Here is an 18,169-nt window from a genome sequence, read left to right as displayed (position 1 = left end):
CCAAGGTCACGTGCACTTGGCCTGCACACCACCCTGCCCTTGCTCGTGTCTTGATTTTCACAACGACCCTATGAGGCATGTCATGATGAATACTCCCATGTTACAGATGGGGAAACTGAGGCTCAGAGACCTTGAGTCACGTGCCCAGGGTCACCCAGCCAGAGCAGAGCTAGACTCAAGCCTAGGTGTCTGATGCGAAGCCTGTGTTCTTCACCACAAAGCTGCACTGCCCCTAGAGAGAGACACCTGCTGTTTGCATAACAAAAGCGCTCCGACATTCTCCTAGAAGCCTGGAGAAGAAGGGGCTGCCTGCACTAGGCCCCCTGGCTTTGTTGAATCCTCAGAAGGCAAGCGCCTGCCTGCACGTGCCAGTCCCGGGGGGGGGGGGGGGGGGGGGGGGGCTCTCCAGGTCCCACATGCTTGTCTCCTGCGACAGGTTTGGGTGGAAGCTGAGCTGCAGCTGCCCACAGTGGCCATGACTGGCACCAGCACCGACTTTGCCCTGACCTTCCTCATCTAAGGCTGCCTGAAGTTTTGACTGCTTTTGCAGTGGGTGGTGTCATACTGCCTTCAGTAACGCTGAGTCCCTGGCTAGTCTGCTCCTGCACGGTGGGCAGGAGAGGATGGGTCCCACGCCCCCCACGGGCCTCACTTGCACATGGCTGCGTTGCCTTCAGTGGTGGAGTGGACCATGACCCGTGGGAGGGATGTCACCCTGACTGTGCTGGGATGCACCTACAGCACGGGCCAGATGGCGCTGGCCGGCCTGGCCTTCGCCCTGCGGGACTGGCGAGCGCTCCAGCTGGCTGCGTCACTGCCCTTCCTTGCCATCTCCCTGATCTGCTGGTCAGTACCGGCGATGCCCTCCCCTGGGAGATCCGGGCGGGAGGGAGTCCCCTCGCTCCCACTGCCCTGGCTGGGCACAGGCCGCGAGACGTGGGGACCACAGAAGGGCAACGGCGTGACGGGGCCCTTGCTGGGGAGAGACACTCTAGATCCAGAGTTTGGGGTCAGCATTTCAGCCAGAGGTCTGTGCCAGCATGGCATCGGTTCAAATGGCAATTTAAAAAAGTATTTGTAACTAGTTGCTAACATTTAAAAATCAGCACATATTTTAAAACAAAGAAAAACAGAATTTCTACCTTCTTTTGAAAAATTGGAAGATCCGGAAGCACCAGGCCAACCTCCGGCCGGAGCTGAACCAGCCGCTCAGCAGTCCCCCGGGCTCTGCTGCCCCTGGGCACAGGCACCAGTCCCCACCCGCCAGCCTCCCTGCTCCACATACAGTGAGGACCCCCGTTGGGTATGCAGATATATCCTTACCATGATCATTTTTGTGCTGCAAAAAGCCCTGGGGTCTAGAAATATGTCCTTGGGTCAGAACTGGGGGAACAGGAAGCAAACAGTTTTCCGCCTTGGAAACACAAATGAACAAAACAGACAGACGCCTCTGCCCACCTGGAGTTTATACTGTATAAACAGGATCAATGCGCAAGGAGGAAGGCCATCCCATAATTACACTTTTCAGGCCACCCCGGCCACACTGTCAGGTGTGTACCAGGTGCAGTTGGTAATACCAGATGCATATTAACACACCTATAAGGAAGATGATGTTATTACTGCCATTTTCACATGAGAGACTGAAGCCCAGAGAGGCTAAGTCACTTGCCCAAGGTCACCACAGCAGGTGAGTGCCACAGGCAGGATGTGAACCCAAGCAGACTTTACTCTCTTAACCACGATGTCAAACTGTCTGCAGAAGCCCTTCGTAGCTTCCCCGCAAACAGGGCTGAGCCCCGGTGGGCTGGCCAAACTGTGCCTTTCACCAGAAAAATGCTTCTGCTGGCCCGCCCGCCCCTGTGGTTGGGGAAGAGCAGGCTGGTTTGACAAAATCACTCATCTCTGGCTGGGGATGTTTTAAGTGTGCTTAAAAAATAAAATACAAAAATGCAGCACCATGTGACCTTTGTCTCACAGAAATGGCCCCGGCATCGAGGGCCACCCTACGCCCAGGCAGCCTGTGCACTGGCTATGCACGGGCTCAGGTGGGCAGGCTTCTAGCGGCCAGGGAATCCAGATGGGGGCGGCACGGGGACACGGGCAGCCAGCCATTGGGACTCAGCTCCATTCTGAAACCATCAGGGCCTTTTTTTTTTCAGACAGGGTCTTGCTCTGTTGCCCTGGGTAGAGTGCAGTGGCGTCAGCCTAGCTCACAGCAACCTCCAACTCCTGGGCTCAAGCGATCCTCCTGCCTCAGCCTCCCAAGGAACTGGGACTGCAGGCATTCACCACCATGCCCGGCTAATTTTTTCTGCTTAAAAATCTGGTCTCACTCTTGCTCAGGCTGGGCTGGAACTCCTGGGCTCAAACAATCCTCCTGCCCCGGCCTCCCAGAGTGCTGGGATCACAGGTGTGAGCCACCGTGCCAGCCTCGTCAGGGACTTGCAGTGTTCCTGCCTGACCTTCCTTCACTCTTCTCAGCTGAGGGCCCCTGCCCACCACCTCCCACGGGACCGGGGGCACAGCCTGGCTCGCGTGAACTCCCAGCCACGCGCCCGCTGCCTTAACAGGCGGCTGCTGGAGTCCGCCCGCTGGCGGGTCGCTACAGGAAACCAGAACAAGCGCTGCAGGAGCTTAGAAAGGCGGCCGGGGTCAATGGCCACAAGGAAGCCCCAAAGACACAGGCCATCGAGGTGAGACACTGCTGCTTGTGACCCAGAGTGTGAGACTCGACCCAGGAAAGGACACGCCCTGGTGTATTATCCCAGTGTCACCTCTTCCCCCCCCACCTCCATCGGCGCCACCAATAGCGCCAGCATCTCTATCGCCACCGCCACCATCACCACCACCGGTAATAACAGCGCAATCACCAACACCGTCACCAACAGCATCACAACCATCCTTCACTGCCGGCACCACCAACGCCGTCACTGGCGTCACCTCAGCACCTCTCCAAGACATCACCACCGTCACCGCCACCAATAACAATACTTCCGTTACCAACAACGCCTGCCTCACACCTCTCTTACCCACGGCCTCAGCCCGCACGCACTGCGCACCCACCTCACGGTTCTGGCTGCATCTGGGGAAGTGGGCTGTGCTCATGTGCAGGTAGCCACGCAGAGGAAGCGGGTGCGGGAGGATGTGCTGCCGGAGATCAGAGGACACAGGCCCCCCGCGGTGGGAGGATCAGGGAAGGCTTCCAGAACGGGGTGAGCCAGAGCTGACAGCACCCCGCTGAGCACCATGCAGGCAGGGCCCGGAGGTGCAGGAGGGGCTGCTGGGTACTTACGGTGGCCAGAGTGGGTGTGCCCTGGTCCCAGCCTGGAGGCATGAGGAGGGATGGTGTGGCTTTGAGTGCCTGCCAAGAGCATCCTGCAGCTACAGCTTGGAGGGCCAGAGCTGGGACACAAGACCCCGTCCTCGGGGCAGGGGAGGTGGGCCGGGCCTGCGGAAGATCCAGGGGGACACAGAGAAAGTTTTCTCCCCCATCCCCCAACCCCTAGGGCTCCCCCATCACTCCGCCCACCTGGCCACCATTCCCTGGTACAGGGGTGGGGTGGGGCCATTGCCAACATTCACTGTGTCCCCGTTCTCCCTGGAGGTGGAGATGTCCAGCATGGAGGAGGAGGTGGCCTCTGAGAAGGACCATTGGTCGGTGCTGGACCTGTTCCGAGGGCCCGAACTCTGCTGTAGAAGCTGCGTCACGCTGTTGGTGATGTACACCCAGCTGGTCATCCCTCCCAGAGACAGAGCTGGGGACAGGTGGGGACGGGTGTCCAGGGAAAACAGCACCTGCAGGCCTCATGGGGATGCATTTCTGAGTGGGACAGGGAGTGTGAGCAGGCCGGCACCCGCGGGGAGCCAGTGGGAGAGATAGGGCCAGGAGGAGCCTCCCGGGCAGGCTACTGAGGTCAGGCTGAAGCCCAGGATAGGACCTGGGTCCCCAGAGCCAGGGGACCAGCAATGGCCAAAGAGGACCACTGCTGCCAGCACTGGAGACTCCTCCTATCAGCCACCCTCCCATAGGATGACCACGCCCTGGCACTCCCTGACCCCTCCCAGCAGCCCACTTCTCAGATGGGGAAGGTGGAGCCCAGAGCAGTGAGTACCCTGCCCAAGATGAGGGAGCCGCCATCAGAGCCCATGCTGACCCGGGCTCCGTCATCCCAGGCCCCACACTGCACCAGGCCCTGTCCTGCTCCGGGAAGCCCCAACTCAGCACCCAGGGGCACCTGGGACCAGGAAAACACCCTTAAAACAAATGCAGTTGAGGTGACCTTCAAAAAGCGTATTAAAAGTATGGATCAGGTTTGATTGGGACTTTTGTCTTGAAATGAAACTAAAGATTAGGAAAATGTTTATTTTATGCTATATTTAACCACATATGGCTTGTGATGGCAAATATTTGCTATGTCTTAGAACAAAGATGGATCAAATGTTTTGGTTTTTTTTTGGCTTAAATTTTTTTTTTTCTGAGAAATCAGAAGGAGTTGGGCACTGCCAACATCCAGGGCCATTTTTCTGAGAACCTTCCAGGCTTCCCCGGTTCTCTGCAACCTTTGTTATTCAAATCAGAGGCTTGGAGGGCTCACCTTGTGGGTTTTCTTGTCTTGATGTTAACCCGGTTGCTGTCTGTCTAAGGCTTTGAGCACCAGCCAAGCCCGGCTCCCAAGTCACTGTCACTCGCATGAACTTCAGGATGCGCTGATTTCCGCAGGCACTGCGATAATTTTACTCTGCAGCTGTGGGGCCCGTGTTGTCAGATGTCTATCGGATGAAGCAATCAGGTGCTGTGAAGGGAAAGGCTGAGAAACTGTGGGGTTAAGCAGGGATGGGGACAGATTTTAAAAGTGGCTGAGAATAATTTCACGTTGAATCCACTTGTGGATCCCAATTCCATCTCCAAACTGGAAATTTAGACCCTCTGAGTTCAGTTCCTCAGGAGCTGGTGGGGTGGGGGACCCCGGGAAGCAGCCTCTGAGATGGGGGAGGGGAGGGAGGGGAGGGTGTGGACAGCGCGGGCTGGGGGGGCGTCCTGGGTCCCTCTCCTGGTCCTGTGGACCAGCGAGGGGGCAGCACCCCTAGGGACCAGGGAATAGACTCCCCACCCTGACTGGGGTCTGGGCAGTGCAGCCCGGAGTGCCCCAGAGACCCCGGCTTTCAAGACCAGTTGCTGGCATCCAGAGAGGGGCAGAGTGTGGTCTGTTAATGGAAAAAACCCTGAGAAGGCTCGGCAGGAACTGAGGGGCACTCGGGGAGCCCACAGAGGCCCCCGACAGCGGGCTTGGCTGCCGCCCAGAGAGGGCTGAGTCTCCCACTGGTCAGTGGCCAAGGAGCCCAGGAGGCGATGCCCGGGCCTGTCACCACCCCTGACCCCAGGGCCCATGTGTGGAACAGGTGAAGGCCTTACCCTCCCCGTCTTTGCCGGGATGAGTCCGACCGTGGGTGGCCGTGCCCTCCCAGGACAGCCCGTGTGCCAGTGATGCTGCAGGAGCACCCTGCCCCTCCTTGGCCGGGCAGGGGCCCAACTCTGGCTTTGCTCTGTGGCTTCTCCATAACATCCTCCTACTATAGGCTGGTCCTGGACCTGCAGAGCCTGGGCCGTGACATCTTCCTCCTCCCAGCCCTTTTCAGAGCAGTGGACATCCTGGCCCGGGCCACTACCACCTTCTTGCTCAGGTTCCTTGGCCGCCATGTGACCCAGGCCAGCTTCCAGGCCACGGCTGGCCTGTCCATTCTGGCCAACGTGCTGGGGCCACAAGGTGAGGCAGGGGGGCTTTGTGGTGGTGGCCTGAGCACTGGCTTCCCCGCCCACGCCCCCTTCCCTGGCCCCAAAGCGGTGTGTCCAGCCACCGTGCAGCGGCTCTGCCCAGGGCTCTGACCATCACAGCCTCTGCTGCTTGTCCCAGGAATCCGGTCGCCCCAACCAGCCCTTGCCCACTTTCCTGATGAGGAAACTGAGGCTCAAAGAGGTGAAGTCAGGAGCCTGAGAGCAGCTAGTGAGTGACAGGACCAGGGCCTGAGCAGAATTAAAAGCCGGGGGACGGAGACTGAGGCACGAGGAAGGGCCTGGCTGGCTGAGGGAGGCCTGCAGCTGCCCCAGCTGAGGCAGAAAGGGCGCCAAGAGAGCGTGAGTGTGAGTGTGAGTGTGTGAGAGCATGAGCGTGTGTGGGCGTGCGAGTGTGGGGGTGGTGTGCGCATGTGTGTGTCAGCATGAGCATGTGTGAGTGTGTGTGTGGGTGTGTGCACACGCATGTGTGCCAGCATGAGTGTGTGTGAGAGAGAGTGTGTGTGTGACAGAGCATGAGTGTGTATGAGTGTGCGAGTGTGGGGTGGTGTGCGCACGTGTGTGTCAGCACGAGTGTGTGTGAGAGAGTATGTGTGTGTGAGTGTGTGAGAGCATGAATGTGTGTGGGTGTGCAAGTGTGTGGGTGTGTGCACACGTGAGCATGTCAGCATGAGCGTGTGGGAGCACGTGTGCATGCGTGTGTGTGCGTGTGTGCGTGTGTGTGTGCGTGTGTGTGCGGTGCAAGTGTGTGTCCTCTCGCTGTTAAAGGAGCAGGAGTAATTCGCGTGCAGAGAGCTGGGGAGGCCGCTGGCGCCAGCTCCTGTTTTCTTTCTGAACAAGGCAGTGATGCCCTGAATACTCTCCATGCCTCCTTTTATCGCTCAGGGTGGGAGGCTTGGGGGACGGGACAGGGACATGTGTCCCATGGTGGCCGCAGAGCAAGGAGGAAGGTGGGAGGAGGGGCAGAGCAAGGATGGAGGGGCAGCTACGCTCCGAGAACACGTTCAAAGCCTTGCCTAGGGCACCACACTAGGCATGAGACTCCTCGTAGCGACGTGCGGGGCGGGGAGGCTGAGGCAGGCAGGCTGCGGGGCAGGAGGAGGCTTCCGGCACCTGGGCACCCCAGGCCCTTGCTGAGGGCCTGGCACAGCACACCATCGCCTTCACAGCAAGAAGTACCTCGGGACCGAGGGACCTGTAGGGGGCACAGGGCCTCAGCCACCTTCAGCCACCCTCAGCAGCTCCTGTGCCCACCACCCTGGCTGCCTGTGGCACATCTCATTCTGTCCCGTGTCTCCTTGGCCCTCGGCGGCCTGACACCCACCAGCTCTGCTGGGGCCTTGCTAGAGAGCCCAGACCCCATTCCAGGCCGCTGGCCTCACACTGGCAAGGCCTGGGGACCCTCTAGTGTGAACCCCACTCTCACCCCCTTCCTCTGCCCAGATTTGCAGACCTTGCGCGTGGTCCTTGCTGTGCCAGCATAGGGCTGTTTCCAGACAGGCCTCGACATCTCCGAGGCCGAGCTCTTCTCGACGGGAGGAAGCTAACACCCAGAGAGCTGGACTGACATGTCTGCAGTCACACGGCTGAGCCCCGGCCCCGACACCCAGTGCCAGCCTCTTTCTGGCACATTAGGTTCATACCCCCATCTTAACCCCCCTGAGCCCCTGATAGCTGTAGCCCCACCACAGAGTTACCCCACAGCCTTCCCAGACGTCCCACTCGGGGAACCTCCAAGCCCTGCAGTCCCCATTCCAGACGTCTCCATCCATCCTCTCCTACCCCGTGTGCACCACGTCCTCACAGCCCCCAAATCTATTTACTTCTCCTTCGCTCTGGCAGCCACCCTGGTTCCCACCACTCATAGCTGGTCCCTAAACAAGTCCCTGACGTCCACACTGTCCTGCACACAACAGCCACAGTGCTTATTAAGAAACACAGTTCAAACCAAACCCCCTCTCTGATCAAAACCCTCCAGTTGCTCATACCAAAGATCACCCTTCTTTCCCCTGCCGCCCCCACCCACCGGGCCCTGCCTGGCCTGACCTTCACGGGCCCCCAGCCTCCTCTCTTGCCACGGTAAACTTTATAGGATTCAAATCATACAAAGAGTGTTCTTGAATTATCATGAAATTCAATTATAAATCAGTTACAGAAAGATATTTAGGGCCAGGCGCAGTGGCTCACGCCTATAATCCTAACACTCTGGGAGGCCGAGGCAGGTGGATGGTTTGAGCTCAGGAGTTTGAGACCAGCCAGAGCAAGAGCGAGACCCATCTCTACTAAAAATAGAAAGAAATTATATGGACAGCTAAAAATATACATAGAAAAAATTAGCCAGGCATGGTGGCACATGCCTGTAGTCCCAGCTACTTGGGAGGCTGAGGCAGAAGGATTCCTTGAGCCCAGGAGTTTGAGGTTGCTGTGAGCTGGGCTGATGCCACGGCACTCTGGCCTGGGCAACGGAGGGAGACTCTGTCTCAAAAAAAAAAAAAAAAGAAAAGAAAGAAAGATATCTAGGAAACCTCTTCAAACTACACAACACACTTCTAAATAATCTATGGATCAAATCTCAAAGGAAATTAGAAAATATTTTGAATTGAGTGAAAACGAAAAAATGGAATATCAAAATGTGCAGGATGAAACTAAAGTAGTGATTAGAGGAGAATTTACATCATAAATGCTGACATTGGAAAAGAGGAAAGTCTCAGCTTCCACCTAGAAAGTAGAAAAAGAAGAGTTAATTAAACCATAGTAAGCAGGAGAAAGGAAATAACAAACAGGAGAAATCACAGAAATAGAAAAACAAAGAAAATCAATGCAACCTGAAGCTGATTCTTTGAGAATATCAATATAATTTATAAACTGTATCCATAATGGTCAGGAAAAAGAAGACACTCGTTAGCAATGTTGGAAATTAGAAAGGCAGCATCACTACAAATCCTACAGACATTAAAATGATAAGCGAATGACACGAGCAGTATTTTGTCAATAAATTTGACCAATTAAATGAAACTGACAAATTTCTTAAAGGATACAAACTATCAAAGCTCACTGAAGAAGAAACAGACAACCTTACTAGCCCTGAATCTATTTTAAAAATTGGATTTCTGTTTTAAAGCCTTCCCACAGAGAAAACTCCAGGCCCAGATGGCTTCACTGCCAAATATTTACACAAAAAATAATAGCAATTCTGCACAAAAAAATCTTCCAGAAAATTGAAAATGAGATAGCACTTCCCAACTCATTCTGTGAGGCCAGCATTATCCTGATACCAAAACCAGAAAAAGACATTTACAAGAAAAGAAACCTGTAAACCAATATCTCTTAAGAATATAGACATAAAAATTCTTAATAAACATTTGGCAAGTTGAATCCAACAATATACACATATAAAAAGGCCAATACATCACAACCAAGTGGATTTTATCCCAGGAATGCAGTTAGTTTTACACTGGAAATCAAGGTTAACAAACTAAATTATTAACAAACTAAAAAAGAGAAATCATACGTCATCTCAATAGATGCAGAAAGAGTATTTGACAAAGTTCGACATCTGTTCCTGATAAACAACATTCAGCAAACTAGGAATACAGGGAACTGCTTCAACCTGAAGAAAGACATCTGTGCCCTAAATAGGACACCCTCTGACCTTAGAGGTAACACCGTGCTTAGTGGTGAAAGACTGAATTCTTTCCACTTCAGATAGGGAATGAGGCTGGATGTCCACTCTCACCACTTCTATTCAACATTGGTCCTAGTCAGTGCAAGCAAAATAAATAAAAGGCATACAGATTAGAAGGGAAGACATAAAACTATCTTTAGACATAATTGTCTATATAGAAAATCCTAAAGAATCTACAAAAATTTTATTAAAACTAATAAATGAGTTTAGCAAGGTTGCAGGATACAAGGTCAATATACAAAAATCTATTGTATTTCTGTATACTAGTAACTATCAGAAATTGAACATTGTACTACAATACAATTTAATAATAGCACGGAGAAAAAATATGATACCTAGGGATAAATTGAACAGAAAGAGACAAGGCCCATAAACTGAAGACTACAGAACGTTTCTGGGAGGAATTAAAGAAGGCCTAAATAAATGGAGAGATATACCATGGTCATGGAGGACTCAGTATTATCAAGATGTGAATTCTCCACAATTTAACCTACAGATTTAATGAAATCCCAGCCAAAATGCTAGTAGATGTTTTGGTATAAATTGACAAGCTCACCCTAACATTTATATGAAAGTGCAAGGGGCCTAGGTTAGCCAAAACCATTTTGAAAAAGAACAAAGTTGGAGAACTTTTTTTCAATATAATAGAATCAAGAGTTCAGAAATAGAGCCATGTATATATGGTTAACTGATTTTCAATCAAGGTGCCAAATTAATTAAATGAGGAAAGGACAGTCCTTTCAACAAAGGATTCTGGAGCAATTGGAGAGCCATCTACAAAAAGAGAAAGAAAGAAAGAGAAGGGGAGGGGAAGAGAAAGGAAATGAGGGATGGAAAAATTCAACCCTAACTTACACCATATCCAAAAATTAACTTTAACTGTATCATAGGCCTAAATGTAAGAGCTAAAATTATAAAATTTTTAGAAGAAAACAGGGGAAAATCTTAGCAAACTCGGATTTGGCAAATATTTCTTAACTAGGACACTAAAACACGAACTATAACAGAAAAAAATTATATAGTGGACTTCATAGAAACTAAAAACTTTTGCTTTCCAAAAGACAGATACAAAAATCAAAAGGCAAGCCACAAACTTGAAGAAAATAGTGGAAAAATCTATACGTAACAAACGACTTCTATCAGAAAATAGAACGCTTACCATTCTTCGACAATAAAAAATAATGCAATTTTTAAAATGAGCCAAAGGTTTGAACAAATGCTTCACCAGAGAGGATATGTGAATAGCTAATAGGCACGTGAAAAGATGACCAACATCATCAGGAAAATGCAAATTAAAACCATGACAGAATGCCACCGTGCACCCACTAGAACGGGGAAAATTGAATAGACCGAGTGCCGCCGCGCATGTGGAACCACGTGGGAACGTGAAGCGGCCAGCCACTTTGCAAAAGAGCATGGCAGTTTCCTAAAAAGTTAAACGTACACCCGATCATTCCACTCCTGAATATTTACCAGAAGAAACAGGAACACATGCCCGTACAGAGATTTGTACATGAATGTTTGTAGCAGCTTTATTTGCAATTCCCAAAAGCTGGAAACAGCCCAAATATGAATCAGCAAATGAATAAACAAACTCCGATCCACCGCACGATGGAATGCTCTTTATATCAATTCCTATGTATATGAAACTCTAGAAATGCAAAGTGATCCACAGTGACAGAAAGCAGATGGGGGTTTGCCTGAGAAGGGGGGAGGGGGAGGGGGACCAGGCCGCTCAGGGACAGTCTGGGGGTGAGGGGTGTTCAATATCTTCATTATGGAGACAGTTGTGTCAAAAACCCATTAAACTGTACACTTAAATATGTGTGGTCAGTTATGCTCAAGAAAACTTAGAAATTAAAATTTATAATCAAATTTTAAAACGATAATCAAACCCCCAGAAATGTGCCATCTACTTATATATCCCCCCCAAATATGCTGTTTGGTGACACCAGCGCGGGATCCTCCGTCCTCTGGGACTTATTCTTTCCACTCCATATTGTGTGTTCCAGGCACACCCTGTGCCCTTGGAGGGGAGGGGGCTGGGAGGATGTGAATCCTCTCCTGAGTCTAGGGGTGGGGGCTGAGGGGAGGCGCTGAGGTGAGAAAAGAGTAGGGAAGGAGCAGCTGGGGAAACAGAGTCAGGCTTCCAGGCACACGGAGGACCCGCTTGGGTCTGGCCGTGAACTTACAGTAGGCCCCGTCAGCCGGGCTGTGTGTGTATTGTTCCCAGCCACATTCGGCCGCTCAGAACGGACATGGGGTTATCAGAGAACCAGCTGCCTAGAACACAAGCGACGAAGCTAGCAATAATCCCCGGGGGGCCTGGCAGCACCCCCCTTCCCAGCATCACTGGGGTCACAGACCAGATGGCCACGCACCTGTGCGTGCACCCCCGATGTGGTGTGGTGCCCGCCACCTCCCTGGTCTTCTTCCCGAAAACTTGTCGCCCCAGTCTAATCATGGGTTCAATCTTCAGGCCTTACGAGACCCCTGGGCCCCGAGTGACCCGGCCTCACGTGCACCAGCTGGCCCCTCGCTCATGCCCTCACGATGCAGCGAGCCTGGCAGGTCCTTGCCCACGTGGGAACACTCGGCTCCTTCCCAGCCACAGGTGTGAGTGCCTGTCCCCCAACCCCTGCCGAATGTCCCTGCCCTTCCCTGTAATTCCACAGCCTCCCAGACTCTGTCTTAGCAAAGGCCTGCACTCGCCCCCGCCCCACCCCGACACCTGAACCGTGAAGACAGGTGAGCGGCGTGTGCCTGCGTGCGTGTGCGCGCACCTGCGTGCTGCGTGCGTGCTGCGTCCGTACGTGCTTGCGTGTCTGCTTGCACGGCCGTGTGTCTGCGTGTCGGTGCATGCCTGTGCGGATGAAGGGCGAGGATTACAGTCGTGTTTCCACAGTGCAGATCCATCCAGGGGAGACACTGGGCAGAGCCACGAGCCCCGGGGCAGAGGGCGACGCCAGCAGGGCGGGAAATAACCAGGAGCACGCGGCCCGCCGCACCCCCAGCCCACTGCGCCCTCCCGAGTTTTGCTCCAACAGCATGGACTGCGAATGAGCCGGGCGTATTTAGCTCTTGAAGGTCCAGTTCTCCCGACATCTGCGATACAAGTGCTCTTTTTAGAAAAACGAGAGGTCTTTGTTTACCACCAAGCGCACTGGCCATATGTGCAAAGGTCCCCCAGGTTCACGCAGCCTCGCCGGCGGTGCGCGGGCTGGCACCTGGTCCTTCAACAGCGTCTATGCCTGCCCCGTCTGCCCAGGGCCAGCCGCCTCCCAGGACCCCTTCTCAGGTTAAGCCTCTGGAAGCTTCCATGTGTTTCCCACGGGCCTCTTGGTCAAAAACAATGACAGTAATTATAATAGCAATGCGTACAAAGCATTCCCTGTGTACGAGGGACTGTTCTAAGTGATTTACATAAACTAGCTTAGTCCTCACAAGAGCCTTATGAGATCAGAACTATTATCATCCCCATTTTACAGAGGAAGAAACTGAGGCACAGAGGGATTAAGCAACTCTCTCAAGGCCACAGAGCTTGGGTGGAGCAGGGATTTAGATCCAGGCAGCCTGACGCCGAGTGTGCATAGACCCATTGGCCTGAGCTGCGTCTCTTGTTAGGGAGAAGTCGTGGGGGCTGGGAAAGCCGTGGCCGGCTCTGGTCTTGGTCTATGTGGCTTCTTCCTTCATCCACAGAAGCAGAAAAGAAAGCTCCCGCTGGCACAGTGTGTTTGCACACCGCCAGCCAAACCCCATCGCTGTGTTTTCCGATGAGATGACAGGAGTTTTGCCAAAATCTACATCATGCCTTCCCCCGCCCTCCCCACAGCTACACTTGTCCTTGCAGCCACTTAAAATTGCTCCTCTTAACAATAGGCTGCAACTCACAAAATCAAAGAGAGACAGCTCCGTGCTAGAAGGCCAGGTGTTTCTAAGAATGTGGCTAAACCAGCGTGTGACTCCTCCAATAAAGATGCTGTCATCCCGAAGTAAAGGCAGAGGACTGTGGGAACCTGCAGCTCGGCTCTGGCCCCAGGGAGGAGCCCCGCGGCACAGGCTCCAAGGAAATGGCACCGAGGGCTGGGGGCAATATTTGCAGCCAGTCTCGTTAAAATATGCCAACTGGAAGCGGCCGGCTGCGGGCAAGACCCTCCACGAGCACAGAATGTGCAAAGTTCAACCTGTTTGAACAGCTCCCGTTTTGACGAGCCTGGTTCCGATGGCTGGTTAACATCTCTCCGTTGAATTTTAACATGAAACATCTTTTTGACACAGCAAGGAGAGCAAAGTCCCTTTGGAGCAGGAAGGCCAGACTCACAGGAGCAGCCAGGCACATGAAAGGGAAGGGGAGCAGAGCGGCCGCCGCTCCCCTTGACCTACTTCGGCAGATTTGCTCAACGGCTGGAGCACCCCTCTGGCCGGGGCCCCGGGAAGCCGAGGAGAAGGGACTGTAGTTAGGGCCTCGGCAGCTCATGTGAGGGGGCCAATTAAAGCCATGAATGTGCTCCCCCAAGCCCTGGCCACCTGCACAAGCTGGTGCTGAGCCAGTGGCCTGTGGCCGCCACCCCCACTGTCCTCCCCACAACGCAGCCTCTGCGTGGGTGGCGTGACACACAGGTGGCCAGCCATCGCCTGCTCCCAGGGGCCAGCAGCCTTCAGTCCAGAGGTAAATGCATTTTAACTCAAGTGATGCCTGTGAATGCTCTAGAATGGTGCCAGGGAGGGGAAGGAGGGACTGTTGACTGAGTGCCCACTGGGTGCCGGGCAGGTGCCACACGCATGCAGCACAGATGGAAATGGCTATTCCAGGGGTGACTCTGGAAGTTATCTTGAGGGGAAGTTTGCTTTCCTTTGGGGAAAACCTCTTACTGGACCCCTTAGCTATACAAGTGTAAAGCTAGAATCTGGTCCCACGGGTGAGAGGCCAAGCTGGCAGAATGAGAGAGTAAGGGCTCCCTTCCCGGGCCTGGGGGCTCCATCTAGGGAGGTGCTGGTGCTAGGGGAAGGGGACCCTGGGGCTCAGGAAGAGAGGACGCAAGGGACCCCACGGAGAAGGGGAGGGAGCAGGGTGCTAAGGCAGGGGTGCCTGCCAGGCAGTGTTCAGTGGCTTCCTGGCACCCCACTTTGCTGCCCACAAGCCCAGTTGGAAACACAAACATTAGAGCTGGACAGACCTGGATTGGAGTCCTGATCCTGCCGCAGAGTTGCTAGGTGCCCTAGGTTCACCTTTCTGAGCCTCAGTTTCAACATCTGTAAAAACAGGTGTAAGAATGGCATATCTATGGCTGGACGCGGTGGCTCACGCCTGTAATCCTAGCACTCTGGGAGGCCGAGGCAGGAGAATCGCTCGAGGTCAGGAGTTCGAGACCAGCCTGAGCAAGAGCGAGACCCCGTTTCTACTAAAAATAGAAATTATCTGGCCAACTAAAAATATATATGGAAAAAATTAGCCGGGCATGGTGGCGCATGCCTGTAGTCCCAGCTACTCGGGAGGCTGAGGCAGGAGGATTGCTTGAGCCCAGGAGTTTGAGGTTGCTGTGAGCTAGGCTGACGCCACGGCACTCAGGCACTCACTCTAGCCCGGGCAACAAAGCAAGACTTTGTCTCAAAAAAAAAAGAATGGCATATTTAATTAAGATTGTTAGAGGGGTTAAATGAGTTAATACGGGAAAAAGATTTAGAATAGGGGCCAAAGTATAGTAAAGACTCAATGACCATTAGCTATCATCATCCTTCATCATCATTTCCCTCACCATCATCATCACCACCACCACCATCATCATCATCATCATCATCACCATCACCACCTTCATCTCCATCATCACCACCATCACCACCATCACCATCACCATCATCACCATCATCATCACCACCACCACCATCACCACCATCATCATCACATCATCCCCACCATCTCCACCACCATCATCAGCACTGTCCTCACCATCATCACCACCTTAACATCAAGGCATCTCTGGGTCGTTCTCTGGGGAATCCTGAGTTGAGCCTGTGGCCACACTTGAGGCACGTTCGGTAGTGGTGGGGAGAGGAGTGGGTGCAGTTTCTTAGAAAGGCAATGGCCCAACCTTCCCGCCCAGAACAGCAGCTCAGAACATGCAACACCCAGAACATTGGGTTCTGGGGGAGTTGGAATTCCAGGAATCACGTGGATCATGGGCTTTGAGGCTTTCATAAACCTCACGTGGACACTTCGGTGGCTGGAGCAGGACTCTCAGAGAACCACGACTCCTTGTCCTAAAGATCCCCTTGCAAAGTGCAGGGCATCATGCCCTTTTCATAGATGAGGAACTCAAAGCCTGGAAAGTCTGGATTCAAACCGAGACTGTGAGGACAGCCACGCCTGTCCCGGCCCTGGCTGGGCCCTGGCCTGTGTGCCAAGTACTCCGTGGGGCACTCTTAGGGAAACGGCAACTCGGGCCTGGCCCTTAGAAACCCACAGCCCTGACTCAAGGCAGGTCCAGTGGGGTGGGGACTGCTCTAGAGGTGCTGGGGAACAGGAGGGGAAGCAGCACGGCGAGGGGGGATGGGACAGAGGAATGGTGGGCACAGCATTCAGGTAGACGAAACAGCAAAGGAGGGCAGACGGGCAAAAGGCCTGGCAAGAAAGAGTCAGTGCCCTGTGTGGTCCAGGCTCGAGCCACGTGATGGAGACGGCAAGGGAGAAAAGGTGGTTCCTGTGTACCTTGCCCTTCTCTCGGAAGCACCAGGGAGTCACCTAAGTCTCTGAGCAAGGCATGACAAGCTGGAGGCTGGCAGATCCCTCCACAGGGACCCGCCCAGAGCTTCTTCCCAGGAGTGCTATCCATCCCATAGACCCCAGCCCACAGAGAGGAAGGGAGGGAGGAAATGGAGGTTCTGATCCTTCCATAATAGATTCCCGAGCTCCAGGGGACCTCGAGGGGCGAGGGGCGCCTGGCAGGCGCTGAGCAAACCCAGCCCACTTGGCTGCCGTCTCCTCGTGCCACCCGCCTGGACCCGCTACCCGCTGGCCTGTGGACCTTGGTGAGTCACGGACAGTAAGCTCTCCCGCCTGCCCTTTCTCCTGCCTGGCCTGGGCCCAGGGGCAGCTGCTGTCACCACAGGACATAGGGGGCTGGGAGGAATCACAAAAAACCTGCTCTACGATCCAGCCAGAAAGATGTCCACAGCGCACCCCCAAGTCCAAGACAACCATGTTGACCAACAGTTTGCCTGTGCCCACTTTCAGAAACAATGCCACCTCACCAGTGACAATGCCCGATACGCACCAAGCCTGGCTCTAGGCGGGGAGCCCTCCAGCACGGTGACCCCCTTCACCCGCTTTGCTCCGTAGCGTCACTGCTCTGCTCCTGGCCCCTCCCCACTCCGGAATCTGGTCCTCCACCTGCTGCTCAGCCCGTGGTCATAACCTGACCGAGCTGCCCGTCCCCCGGCTCCCCACCCCGGGCTCCCACTCTAGACCTGGACCATAACAACTCCTCCCCCAGCCCCAGGGGGCTCCCTCTGCCCCGTCCCTACCTCTGCATCCTCGTGACCCTCTGAACCGCTCAGGACTCCTCGGGAACCTCTTCCCAGCCACTCCCTCACACAGTGCTCGGCTCAGCTGCGCCGTCCTTGTCCACCATCATTGCCTGGCCAGGCCCCTCCATGGCCAAACCCAACTCTGTGTCCACCCTGTGCCTGTGCCTGGGAGCAGAGCCAAAATCTTACCACAGACCTTCAGAGGCACCAGGGGCAACCCTACCTGCCTCCCTCCCCCACCTCTCCTCCGTCCTCAGTCCTCAAACTCGCACGGCCTCCCCCGTCTCCACCGCCTCCCCTCTCTCCATCGCCTCCCCCCCTCTCTCCATCGCCTCCCCCGTCTCCACCGCCTCCCCCGTCTCCACCGCCTCCCCTCTCTCCATCGCCTCCCCCCCTCTCTCCATCGCCTCCCCCGTCTCCACCGCCTCCCCTCTCTCCATCGCCTCCCCCGTCTCCACCGCCTCCCCCGTCTCCACCGCCTCCCCTCTCTCCATCGCCTCCCCCCCTCTCTCCACCGCCTCCCCCGTCTCCACCACCTCCTCTCTCTCCATCACCTCCCTTCTCTCCACCGCCTCCCTGTCTCCACCACCTCCTCCATCTCCACCGCTTCCCCTCTCTCCATCGCCTGCCCCGTCTCCACCGCCTCCCCTCTCTCCATCGCCTCCCCTCTCTCCACCGCCTCCCCTCTCTCCTTCGCCTCCCCTCTCTCGTTGCCAGCCTTGCTTCTTATTCCACCCGCCTCTCTCGTCCCCCCTGCGCAGAGCTTCGGGTATGTGCACACACTGGCCTTTGCCTCCTGCAGCTGGAACTCCCAGGCCAAGCCTTCCGCTGTGCTCTGGGTCCTGTCCCCTCTCAGTCTCAAGGACTCTGCTCTGACAAATATCCCATCTCCTGCCAACATTGCCAAGGTTTCCCTTCCTAACAGTTGATTTCCCTCAGCATACAAGGGAGTTGTGACACCCCCCCCTTGACAACAGAGCATCAGCAACACAACTGTGTGAGCCCCTGCAACAGAGATGGCCAGCCGTCCCCGCCACCCACGCCCTCCCATCCAGAGCATGCGGATGGGTCGAGAGGCAGCCACACAGCCAGGAAGGGCGTAGCCCCCAGCCTCTGCCGTCGAGGTGGGGCCTTGTGACTAGTTCACAGGAAGTGTGGATGCGGAGCGC

General features: G+C 54.5%; 1 protein-coding gene across 1 annotated transcript; it reads left to right on the top strand.

Annotated features, from left to right (window-relative positions):
- Positions 1–412: 412 nt before the first annotated feature.
- LOC123642162 (solute carrier family 22 member 11-like) lies at positions 413–7,337 on the top strand. The gene is given in 10 exon segments (XM_045557069.1): positions 413–533; positions 536–583; positions 678–846; positions 2,571–2,608; positions 2,611–2,693; positions 3,605–3,877; positions 4,030–4,311; positions 5,303–5,400; positions 5,467–5,765; positions 7,235–7,337. Coding segments are annotated over 10 exon segments (1,389 nt in total). The 5' UTR covers positions 413–475; the 3' UTR covers positions 7,276–7,337.
- The last annotated feature ends 10,832 nt before the right edge of the window (positions 7,338–18,169 follow it).

This window comes from Lemur catta, chromosome 7 (genome assembly GCF_020740605.2).
Source record: "Lemur catta isolate mLemCat1 chromosome 7, mLemCat1.pri, whole genome shotgun sequence".
Classification (NCBI taxonomy): domain Eukaryota; kingdom Metazoa; phylum Chordata; class Mammalia; order Primates; family Lemuridae; genus Lemur; species Lemur catta.
This window is presented reverse-complemented; position numbering and strand designations above follow the sequence as displayed.